Below are 12,705 nucleotides of genomic sequence, written 5' to 3'. Positions count from 1 at the left end.
TGTCGTGTAAATGCGCCGTTACAGACCACATTACTTTTGCGATTTATTGTGTAAGTCAATAGGACTTTTAATAGGCGTATGCTTCCTTATAGAAAATTAGGTAGTAGTACAGTTTACGTTATATTTTAGGCTATGATATAGGCGAATAATGAATTCGCCACTGCACTTTGATAAGCAAATATCACTACGACTGTACGAGACATTATATATAAAATACGCTCAAACTGAGTACAAGTCTCCTACTTCATAGTAAGACATTAATTTAGAGAAACTGGTTTCATGTCATTAAAGTGCGACATTTGAAGAACGTAAGTATGAGTGCTAGGTTAACATGGTAATCTCAGTACTCTTCATCTATTGATAATGTGTATTACTTTGCGGCTACATGGCGGAAACGGCTTGTTATGATTTCGTGCAACTGGTACATGGACTTCCATGTAGGCCAGTAGAGAGAGAGAAAGATCTTTACTAAGTATCGTAGTATTATAATGAATGGAAGAAGCCAAGTTACTCATAGCACTGTATCTGAGTTAGGCCTAGCCTTGGCCGATATGGCTAACTTAACTTAGGCCTACAAGTCTAGTTAGCTTGGGCACTAAAATATGTCTAGGCCTAGGTTAAAGCCCCAAAATAGCACTGGAAACCCCAAATAATTAGCTTTATAAAAAACAAAGACATGTTTTCCTTTTATTAAGAAAACACCATGTATTTGAACTTCTGGTTAATTCTGTTAGAATACCTGTGAGATAGGCCTAGATATTAAATAATAGGTCTAGTAGGACTTTGTGACACTTTTTAAAAAAAGTCATTCCTCCAAGTGTGCGTGTGTTAACATCATTAAATATTGAGCTGTAAGTTGTGTAACTGAATTTAATTGTGCATTCAATGATATACCATGAGCCTACTTACCACCAGTCATTGCACCACATATATGGTACCATTCTTGACAATCAGATCATCGTCTAAGGCTACCTTTGTCTCCCAGTTACAATTAGACTGGTCTAAAGGTAATAACCATCTTTCTGAGAGAATTATTAGCTCAAATGTTCTGTAGTGGTTATCAAAGACTGTCAAATTATTTTTAGTAAGTGCAGTGACCGTAACTCAGATTTAAATTTGTTCATATACACAGACTTACCTTTTTATTCTTTCTCAGGATTAATAGTACAGAGCAATCAAAATGGGAGGCTTATTTGGTAAACCAAAGCAGTCTAGAGTAACTGAGCAGGACAAAGCTGTTCTGGTAAGATTATAGACTGAAGACATTCATCAAAATGTTGAGCAATTGGTTATATACTTGAGCGTTGCCACTTGAACTGTATGTTCTATGATAGTCTTCAACAGCTGTTGTTAAAATAGGTATAATTCATATCATTGTTGTTGACTCAAGTCAATGACTTGCACTTGGAATCAGACCCAAGTTTTGTTTTTGTGTGCTTATGACTTGACTTGCAGCTAAATGACTTGCGACTTGACTTGACCCAGCAATAAAGTCAAATGACTTGTGACGTGACGTGAGCTCACTGCATCACAGCATTCACTGGACCTGCATCACTTCACAAAGATGCCTTGTTGAACCTTAGCTGTTGATATTTGTTACGATTTCATCTCGAGTATGTCTTCATAAATTGCTGTTATATTTGACCTGTGACTTGATTGACTTGACTTGGAAAAATTGACTTGTGACTTGGGTTGCCGAAATATGACTTGGTGACAACACTAAAGAATTTTCTCTGCACAAATGTTAACACAATAAAAACTCAAACAAGTTATGAAGTGGTTTGTGAAGTAGGTTTTTTAGTATAATTTTTCTTGTGATGAAACTGGTCCAATAAGAAAACTATTTTGCTAAATTTAATGCATTAATTTATTAATGATAATATATAAGATAACAGTTTTAGATCCTTTTAGACATTCATATCATATGTTTTCTTCAGGTGTAATCCTGTATTGAAGCCAATCACAAAGTTTAAAATGTGTGGTATATTTCTTTCATTTTATTGTGTATATTCTTTCCTCTTCCATAGCAACTGAAACAACAAAGGGACAAAATACAACAATACCAGCAGAAGATCGAAACAAACCTAGACAAAGAACGTCAATTGGCTAAGCGACTTATCAAAGATGGCAGGAAAGAGTACGAAATATTCCATTATGTCATTTTTCTACCAAAACTAAATTCAAAGATATTTTGTATAATATTTTTTTTGTATAAATATTTTGTATAAGATATTTATAACTACCATACTCTGATAGCCCTTGAATTTCACTTAACTAAATAGCAAAGTATTTTCATGAGGTGCACGGTCAGTGCACTCTTTTTACCTTGAGCCTGTTAACATTTTCAGTAGACTAATAATTTATGCAATGTAGGATGGCTAAATAAGGTGCAAAATGCCTCAAACTGCACTAAAAATGAAATTTGTGAAATTCCAGTTTGGTAGGCAAAATTAATGATCACTTCTATATTTTTCTGTGGGGTGATGCTGTAAACTACAGTATAAAGGTATGCAATCAAACAGACTGGGAGTGTGAACCTGAGTACCAGTACAGTATGAGTACAAAGTGTGATTACAAAGTACGAGTACAAGTACTTGAATCTCATCGTTTATTAGTATGAGCACCAAGCTTGAACATAGTCTATGTCTAGACGGGTTTGTTCTTCCCAAAGCTGTATAATATGGCCGACTCAGTCACCTTACTAGGTGATGGCGCACTTCATTTTCATTCCATAGACTTTGCATGCTTCGACCAGCCAAACAAGGTGTAAATAGGGGTATATATTCTGGTAGAATATTCCAGATTGTGAGTGTATACTGAAATATACAGGTAACCACAGTCTTGAACAAGACTAATTTATACACAACCAGGCATTTGAATTAAGAAAATTGCACTCGGTTATGAGTATAACTACGGTAAGTACTCGGAACCTGAATTCAAGCACATTGCTGAATACCATTCAGATACAGTAGGCTTCTTGACCGATTAAAGGTAAGAAAATGAGATTCATCAATTACAAAGTAACCCAAAGAAGGAATCCGTTAATCCTCTCTTTTGTCTTTCCCTTAGTCGGGCTCTGCTGCTGTTGAAGAAGAAACGATTCCAGGAACAATTGTTACAGAGAACAGACGGACAACTGGAGAACCTAGAGAAGATGGTCTCTGAGTTAGAATTTTCACAGATTCAGGCCAAGGTTGTCGAGGGACTCAAGACTGGTAATGAGAGTCTCAAGAAGATGCATGAGGTGAGGAATTATTGGCACAAGTGTTCCTTTGTTTCTTCACGACCCTGTCGACCCATACCCATCCCCCAACCACCCCCAATTACACACCTCCATCCTACAACGGGCTGCTACCGTTGTGTCGTTTAACAGTGAAACCACCCCCGCAGTATTGATTTGTGAATGACAGCTCTTCTTAGCTCATATGTTGTTTGGTCAGTGCCATGGATTTGGCCCTGTAGAAATGTAACTGTTGTTTATTTAAATTTATTACAATTCCAAAAAAAACAAAAAACATTCATATTCTGTTATTTCAAGTTGGACTGGTCAGAACAGAGAGGGGGGAGAAACTGGAATGATATCTGGCACCAACTCATTCAACATTATTATTTTGGAGTTTATCATTCTGCCACTTTCTCTTCCGTTTGTAATTCTCTTTAGATATTATCGATTGAGGATGTAGAGAATATCATGGAAGAGACCCAGCAGGGTATTGAAACTCAAAGAGTAAGTTTTTTAATTTTTTTTTTATCTTTATGGTTCTGTCACAGTTTATGTGCTGTACATTTCATTCATCACATTGCGAGGTTAAAGCAACTCCTTGCATTTATTAACAAATTTCTATATCCATGAAAATGAATGAAAAGAATGAATCTTGTTAGGCTGTAACATTAGGGTATCATAGGAGAAGTTTAAAGGTTATGAGTTAAAAACCACTACTTTAAGCATGCTACAAAAATTGCCAAAAGCTTTTCAAAAGTGCTTTTCATGTTGTTCTCAGCTTTATAATCCTAGGAAAAGAGCAATACAAGTTCCCAGCAGGTTTTCCATTTCTTTAAAATTTAGTTTAAACTCCTTCTTAGACATTGAGGAGAGTTAAATTAGACACAATGTGGACTCAGACCAGGAAAATGATTTGATGTTGACAGTGAAGTTCTTGCTGAAGTTTGAAAATGAGAGACCATTATTTGACTTTATAGCATATTTTAGGAGGCAACACTGATGACTTTTAGCAAATCATGAAAGTCAGATCTCTTGCGAAGCGTGGAATGGTACGGCTGGATTAGCATACTGTACTCATTCTACTCCTAATTAGCAGACATTACCTTTGTTACATATCTATAGGAAATATAAATCACACTTTTAAACTTGGTTCTTTTTGTAATGTTTGCTCCTATTTTTAATGTCGTCTTTAATAAAGCAATTTAAGTATCTCAGAGAGTGCAAAACTGGTCAGTGATTTTTGCATTCCTCTGAAATTTAATGTCTCATTCCATAGCATAATTCTTCCGATACTTGACGCTTAATTTAATTTATTTTGAATACAAATCTCATTCGAAGTCTGGTAATAAGTTTGGATTGTGACTAAATTTTTCCAGGAAAACAGTTTTGAAAATTATTTAAAAAGGAAGCTGAACTTTTCAGATGAATTCTTAAGAAAGTAAAACAGCATAGATTTTAAACAATATCCAGAACCTAACTATTTTGTTCTTGTTGGACTATGCTTTGCAGAAAATAGATCAAGACTGATCATGTTAATCCATCTTTTAATATTCAGGAAATTGATGAGCTCTTATCAGGAGGATTGACAGATCAAGATGAGGATGCGGTATTAGAGGAATACGAGATGATGTTTGGCGAGACAGAGGATATCAAATTACCAGATGCTCCGTCCAACGATTTACCGGAACTGGGTAAGTATCCATGGCGACAGGAATCTTTGGCAACCATTGTTTATGTTATTATTTATTCTTTATGTAGGGATACGGTTCTTCAGTTTGAAACTGCCATATTGGCTAGGGTTACAATGTTTCAATAGATGAAAAAGTGTTTTTAGGCTTTTTGATTCAGGCAGTTAATCATTAATTCCTTTTGATTTGTGACCATCACGAGCAATAGGGAATGAAATTGTCATTGTGGTAGCGGTGGGAAGAAAATGAGGGTGGGTAGAAGGGGCAGAAAGGACATCCCATGCCCAATTTCAGGGTCAAAGAGATTCTGGTGACCCATGCCTATGATCAGAATGTTTTTCTTTATAGTTTCTGACACATTTTTCTATATTTAGTTCTTTTCATTTGCTTTCAGTATAATATTTTTTTTTCATGATTCAAGTTTTATAAGAGTATGAAGGAATGTTAAAATAATATCGTTGGATTTTGTCTTGAATTTTAACAGAGAAATGTGAATTAGAAATTAGCAAATTACGTGAATAACTTTATCCTTTATGCATCACTCCTATAATATTCATATTTTTTTCCATTTCACACCAGAACCAGAGAGAGAGAAAACAAAAACAGAAAGGACTCGTGTGGCAGCTACATAAAAATCACTGACTTGGAAACAGCAGTATACCACAGGGCAGAAGAATGCTACTCAGAAGAATGCTCCATGCATTCGCCTTCATTCGCAAAGACAAAAAAGGCAAAGAAGGGCGAGTCAGTAATGGAATGTCCACCTAGTGTTTATTTGGTGTTCATATTCAAAGGAAAAAAAACAATAAAGTATGTTGAAATGCCAATGGGTCTTGAGTATGCTAAAGAGGTGTGTGTGTCTTGGTATGAATGATCCGTGCAGGTGAAGCATGTGATGTTAACAGCAGTAACTGCATGTTTGGGGGGGGGGGGGAAATAATTATCATGGAATAGAAAGAAATAGGAAGATATCGTTAAGAATGTTTGAAGTGTAAGTAGTGACAGTAGAAATGCCAGTGGAGACAATTAGCAAGTTAGAATGGCGCTGGTGTTAGCAGCGATTGTCATCACCCTTGATACCGCTGCATATTTTAACAGGTACTGTGTGTAACCTAACGCAGAGTGTACATTCTTAGGCAACATGTGCGGGCTACAAGGTGGTGTGAGGTCTGGAGGCAAATTGAACACTGTTCATTAGAAAGGAAACTTTGTAAGGTAATGAAAACAAAAGATAGTGCTGTGACATGATTGGTTCTCTTCGATTAATGTCATGTAACAACACTTACTAATTTTCCCCGCCTCTTTGTAGCTGGAGAATGTAACAGCAGATATTGTCACATGACATCTCTCAGTGATTAGAAAGCCCCAAAAAAGCATTCTCTTTTGCAAATCGAAAAATGCAGTTTGCAATTAACAGTAGGAGATTAAACAAGATGCAGAAACTTTGTTTTAGGTTACAATTATTGGTAATAGTGGTATTTATGAGTTTTCTTTATGATTTTAATTTAGATAATATGTTAACCTATTATTGCATTGAGGGATATTGCAAGACGTCTATAATTTCAAGCTTTAGATATAACTTTTTACAGATTAATATGAGGAAATTTGGTTTTCAAAAGCAAGAATTCTTGACTTAAAGGCACTGAAGACTCACCCCAAACCTCTGAAAAAAGGAAACTTTCCGTTGCTTGCAAGTGAAGTTTTGTTCTTGTTGCTACAAAATGCAGACAGTAATGAAACGTGATACCTTGTTAACTTTATCTGGACCTGAGATGTCCATCACTGCTATGTACACTGTGTTGTGGGTATTGACCGTAGCTGCATGTATTGACTGTACACTAGTGTCTAATTACCGACAGTGGCAGGGGAAGGGAGGGGTGGGAGGGATTCTTTGTGCATTTAATGGTTCAGTGTGCATTTCATTATTTTCAGTGCCGTTCAATGTATATTTTCAAGAGATTATGTTTTTACATTATACAAAGTAAAACAAAATCATTCACTGTTTCTCTGTTTGTCTTAATGTCATTGTTGTATTTTACTGTTCTTAAAAAGTCTATGGACACCTAAGAAGAACATTGTCCTAATCACTCTAATAGGCATTAGAAGTCATGAAAGTAGCACAAACTCCTATCAAAATCCCTCAAAGATGAACCATTTTACAGGTCTTTTCTTCATTCTAGTTTTATATTATGCCTAATTTTCTGTTATGTTATTCATTTGTATTTATAACTTTCATTTGAAGGACATTGAACACGCAATTGTGGCCGAAGGCAAATTTTTTTACATATTTGTTATTGTCTTCTTTGACAAAAGGAACATCACATTATGTAAATGATATATGTGGGCTTGTAATTAGGGGGTTACTAATCAAGGCCCAATAATAAGATATTTTGATTAGTGCCACACTCCACATCATAGTGTGCACATATTTAATTAGTTTCCCAGATTTTATCAAGACTTCAAATATGTATATATATATATATATATATATATTGGAAACGAAAAGAGCTTTTGGAAAAATTTCAACAGATTTGGAATGAGATTATCACACAAAACAAATATACTAAATATGGGGCAAATGGGCTTGGTGTCCATAGTACTTCAAGAGGGAAGGTGTGGTTTTACATGCTATTGCTGTGTCCTCCAATAAACCTATGTAGAGACAAAAGTGAGGATAGAAAAAAGAGAATTGTGGGTAGGATTGGGCAATAAAATGATTGTTTATATTTCTTCACTGCACTGTGACATTATAAATGTTGTGAATGTGGTCAAGAAAGTGTTAATAAACTTTGGAGGGCCACCGAAGTCATATCCATGTGTGAAAAGATTCGGACCCGTGTAAACGGGTATTCGAAGAGGGTCTAGACTTGAAATTGCCTAGTCAAAGCTATCTATGTTCGTTATAGCAAACTCCAGATAAGTAAGTCATGTTAAACCTGTTCCTAGCAGAGAAATATTGCTATTAGTAAGGGTGGGAGGGGGGTCGCCAGGAATGGGTATAGCCAAAGAAAGGAACCCATCACATCAGCAATCTAAAATTACAAAACGAGTAGTCTGTCACTATCCCGCATTTTAGCATTGGTTTCAAGTGAACACAAGGAGAACTATGTGGACACCAATCTCTGTAAAGAAGACATGTGCTTATGATGTCATTTCTAATGTCCCAAAATATGCCAGAAAGGCAAGAATGTTATTTGTATCATTATCTTTACTCTCAAACCTGATGGTTAGGCCTGACGAGAACGTGTTGAACACCCCGGTAATATGGGGAGGGGGGGGGATCCGTGGTAATGTAGAGACGAATCAGGTACGAACTTCTTGCCACTGCAGAAGAAATCTTGATACGTCCTGTTTTCATAATCTTGATACATGAAAGTACCATGAATTAATGAAAACTAAAAAAGGGACCTACCTACTTAATTTTTACCCTGGTCCAAACCTGCCTCTCGACGCCCCGCAAAGGGTTTCTTAAGTAATGAATTGAAGTGTCTTACGTAATTATGCCTCTCACATGCCCCCCCCCCCTTCCCCCGCCCCACCCTCGGAATATCTGGTTTCCTCTTAAGAGCTGAGACCCTTTCTAGATCCATTGGGATATGTTGTTCTTTCTTTTGTTGTATACTATTTATTTTTTCTTCATACCACGTCGCTTAACCTTCGGGGCAAAGTAAATGACCGTCAGGCCTACGGAAAGTGAAACAAAACGAAACAACAATGTCAAAACCTTAATGCGATATTCTTCTATAGCTTACACATCTTTTATTTATTTTACAAAGGCAGTTAATATATAAAACCGATGATACAATCGCAAATAATGTCTATCAAATTGATTCTACCGAACACTGTTAGGCCTGCTACTGTTTGAAATCTTATCAAGTAAATCTCAGTTTTGACAAAATGGAATGTGCCGTTAACGTTTGCGTTACGCAATGATTTGCTTTACGCACTGATTTGTGCGTAATTCCGTAGGAAACATGAACAAGTCATCTTTTAAAATTAAAATCTTAAATACAAAAAAAAAACGCACAAGGACGATTGGATTGTTGACACACTGACACTAATTGATTGGTTTTCTTTACCACCGATTATTGCCTATAGTTGAAAATACGATTGCAATTCGTTCAAATTTTGCTATCCTCCCAAACAGATTTTCCTATTATTTTCATCAAGTAACTATTTCCGTTTTTCCTTCCAGTGTTGATATGCGCGATGTTGCGTTCACCAGAAAATTTGGTTGTTCCATGCAGTTGCGTGAAACAAGAATCCCCAAATAATTAAAAACTAAATTAATAAATTAAAAAATCAGTATATGTCAAATTTACGTTACATTTTCTAAAGAACAACTCGACCAAACAGGTAAGGAAATTTTGGTCCTTCTGGAATATATGCTATTTTAAAAGTCATGAATTGTGATGTAACAGTGCCACTAGGATATAAATCCTTTTAAAATTGCCACTAGGATCTAAATCATTTTACAGTGCCACTAGGATCTTAATCCTTTACAGTGCCACTAGGATAAAAATCCTTTCACGGGGCCACTAGGATCTAAATCCTCTTTCAGTCCCAATAGGATCGGGGCCACTAGGATCTACATCCTTTCACAGGGCCACGAGGATCTAAATCCTTTTTCAGTCCCAATAGGATCTTAATCCTTTTACAGTGCCACTAGGACCTAAATCCTTTTACAGTGCCACTAGTATCTAAATCATTACACAGTGCCACTAGAATATAAATCCTTTACAGTGCCACTAGGATCTAAATTATTTTACAGGGCCACTAGTATCTAAATCATTACACAGTGCCACTAGAATATAAATCCTTTACAGGGCCACTAGGATCTAAATCATTTTACAGGGCCACTAGGATCTAAATCATTTCACAGGGCCACTAGGATCTAAATCTTTTTACTTTCTCTCTTCTTTTCATATTTTGTTATGAGTTTTATGACACTTAACCCATGCCATCATTAGGTCGTGCAAACAGCTTCAATATTTTATATTCAACATTTGCAAACCCATCTCCATGATACAGAAACAAAGGTGAATGTTAAAAATAAATGAAAACATAAAAAAGTGAATTCACATGTGACTCGATGAGGTCATGTTAAGACTTGTCCTCTTCCTTCTTTGTGAAGGAACATTAAATCTGTTATATCTCTCAAACTTAATAAGATTTACTGAACTATTTTAGAACGGTAATCCATGACAGTTCTCTCTATCACATAGAAAGAAACTGATGGTAGGGTTTGTGTCTCCTGTCTGTGGAGATGGGGATCGAGGGAGGGAAGGAGGGAGGAGGGGAGCGGAGGGGGAGGGAGGGCTCATGACAGTTATCTTTGTCACACAATAATAATGATGGTAGGGTTTGTGTCTCCTGTCTGTGGAGGTGGGGAGGGAGGGAGGAGGGGAGGGGGAGGTTATTTATGACAGTTATCCCTATCACATAGAATACTAATGATGGTAGGCTTTGTGTCTTCTTTAGGTAATACCGAGTATAGCTTAGGTAAACTTGTTGACCAACCACAAACAAGTTGCCTGAATGATGCAAAACAAACAAAACACAAACAAAAAGCGAAAAATAAATTCAGCAACATTTGATCCTAATTTGGTTGTACGACTGGTCTGTACTCTTGAATACTTTTCTAGTTCACTCCATATACAATCTTCACACACACTCGGAGCGAAAATTTCCAGAATTCGGACGTGGCAGTACAATAAGCTCACTTTTAATTTTGACAATAAAATTGGCTTTCATTATTGATAAGTAAGCTGACAAAATATCTTATGAATGACTGAATTATTTCACACAAATATAAACGTAGATGTATTATCAAAGAAAGGAAAACGAAAGAAGAAAAAAAACTTAAATGAATTTCCTTATATTTACAAAAATATTTGCTCTCAGCGGATGGAACATTAGGACAGTGTATCTCGTGACTCAGCTCAGCCTTTTATAGTAAAAACAAAAAAGAGGTTAAAACCCATATAACATAGATAAAAGAAATCACGTGACAGTTTAACAGACTGATCATAATGCCCAGATCACACCCATCCAAAGCCCAACGAAGGACTTTCTGAAATCGCGAGAAGATTGAAAATTATTTATCCTTGGTCAGTTGGATTTGTTTTAATACGTCACGTTACATATAGTTAGTAATTTCGCATACTGTCTAAACTGTGTTATACACATAGCAGCACTGTGAGACACTGCAGTATATGTGCTTGATGAGTCAAAATTGTAACCGCTTTGTCGAAGGGAAGTTTCATCTACACAACAACAAAAAAGAAATTGGCCAAATTTGTTTACAGTGAAAGAAAAGAAAAATTAATTTTTGTTTCCTGAGGCAATGTCATTAGTTATTTCGCTCATTTACCGGAAATTTACAGTAACCCTTTCCTCATGCACGATGTGAGGGGATTTTCCCCGCTTAAATATTCCCCCCACTCATTACATGTGTCGTAGTACAAATTGATCTCATTCTGGCGGAATCTGATCAAGCCATCGATGAAATCATATATCTGAAGGACAGAAATAAACCACAAAACAAAATCAAAGAGCTCGTCATCACCGTTGTCTTTTACGCAACATATGTGCTTAAGATCGAAAAGGTATAGTCTCCCCCAAGTTACTTACGAAGGACGAAGCAACACTATACTGACTCATACACAAACGCGATTTAAAGTTAGGCATATATATATATATATATATATATATATATATATATATATATATATATATATATATATATATATATATATATATATATATATATGCATGATCATCATCTCCATCGACGGTATAAAGCACTTTGTGATTTGAGATGGCGCCCACGAATAATCGGCCAAATCCTCTCAATATTCACATTTAAGTATAGACTAACCTAACTATTAATCATTCGACTGATAATTTTGTATTTCTGACGACTTTTCAAGATTTCATATTTTCAGTATTTTACGAGGAAAACAGCCATGCCGTTTTAATCACTTTGCACCGCAGCCATGTGTGTGTTGTTTGGAAATCAATTTCCGTTCGTTCACTGTGAAGGAGAATGATACGTTAGTCTGCAATTGACTTAAATTGATACCTGGTATGCAATAAAAAAAATGAATTAAAAAAAAAAATTAAGTGATGACAATATATGTTAAGTAAAATGGTCCAAGACTTCCCGAAAGGTTTCCACCTATAATACTCGAAGACACAATGAAAGGGCCATTTGAATTGAGTTGAAATTATTTTGAATGTTTTCTTCTGTTTGGGCCCATACACACAAATGTCAAATACACACACATACACACACACCACACAAATATCCTGAATTTCCAAACACCTGTAATATTATAAGCGTATAATGAATTAGAATGTCACGATATACCACGGTTTGCATCTTTATCAGTGCGTTTTAATCCATCAACTTGCTGAATCATCGTCCACCGTCGGACTCCCGAATATTTGCTTTCGTTCCGCTCTTGGTGATGGAGTGTATCGGTCTTCTGTTGGCGAAAAATATGTAACAAACATGTAGAACTTTGACAGAAATCCATATCTCTGTTTGCGATTAGTGTAAAGAGTCACTTTAGCAAACTATATATTTTTATACAACACCTTATTGTATTCTGGTCATTTGATTGGTCAATTGCTCGTTGATTGCATGCAAAATCCGTTCTATTCCACTCTATGAAATAGAACCATGGGTTATACTTTTTTGGTAGCACTTTTTTTCAATGGTAAGAGAGCAGAGAAACCTGTCTGTTCAAAACAATCTGTTGCATGAGTGCATTTTACCCATCTTAATAT

The 12,705-nt window shown here is 35.9% G+C and overlaps 2 protein-coding genes across 4 annotated transcripts in view; one reads left to right on the top strand and one right to left on the bottom strand.

Moving 5' to 3' along the window:
* The first annotated feature begins 91 nt into the window (after window positions 1-91).
* Window positions 92-8,933, top strand: LOC139959803 (charged multivesicular body protein 6-A-like). 2 transcript variants are annotated; one of them, XM_071957663.1, is made up of 7 exons: window positions 92-308; window positions 1,157-1,243; window positions 2,028-2,137; window positions 3,070-3,244; window positions 3,662-3,727; window positions 4,779-4,914; window positions 5,497-8,933. In XM_071957663.1, the coding sequence occupies exons 2-7, from the start codon at window positions 1,181-1,183 to the stop codon at window positions 5,541-5,543; spliced, it is 597 nt and encodes a 198-aa protein (XP_071813764.1). In that variant the 5' UTR covers window positions 92-308; window positions 1,157-1,180; the 3' UTR covers window positions 5,544-8,933. The 2 variants fall into 2 exon arrangements, with proteins under 2 accessions (XP_071813764.1, XP_071813763.1); XM_071957662.1 differs by having other exon boundaries at window positions 95-308; window positions 5,491-8,933.
* LOC139959802 (uncharacterized) overlaps window positions 8,641-12,705 on the bottom strand; it is a 26,225-nt gene continuing 22,160 nt past the window's right edge. For both annotated transcript variants that reach the window (XM_071957661.1, XM_071957660.1), the window contains exon 7: window positions 8,641-12,401. In XM_071957661.1, the coding sequence (XP_071813762.1) occupies window positions 12,319-12,401 (83 nt within the window). In that variant the 3' untranslated portion in view covers window positions 8,641-12,318. The remainder of the gene's footprint in view (window positions 12,402-12,705) is intronic.

The sequence above is a fragment of the Apostichopus japonicus genome, chromosome 19 (assembly GCF_037975245.1).
Source record: "Apostichopus japonicus isolate 1M-3 chromosome 19, ASM3797524v1, whole genome shotgun sequence".
Lineage (NCBI taxonomy): Eukaryota > Metazoa > Echinodermata > Holothuroidea > Aspidochirotida > Stichopodidae > Apostichopus > Apostichopus japonicus.
This window is presented reverse-complemented; position numbering and strand designations above follow the sequence as displayed.

Coding starts and splice junctions, on each gene's coding strand:
- LOC139959803 (XM_071957662.1), top strand. CDS start 1,181: ATGGGAGGCTTATTTGGTAAACCAAAGCAGTCTAGAGTAACTGAGCAG. Junction 2,138..3,069: donor ATCAAAGATGGCAGGAAAGA/GTACGAAATATT, acceptor TCTTTCCCTTAG/TCGGGCTCTGCTGCTGTTGA. Junction 4,915..5,490: donor CAACGATTTACCGGAACTGG/GTAAGTATCCAT, acceptor ATTTCACACCAG/AACCAGAGAGAGAGAAAACA.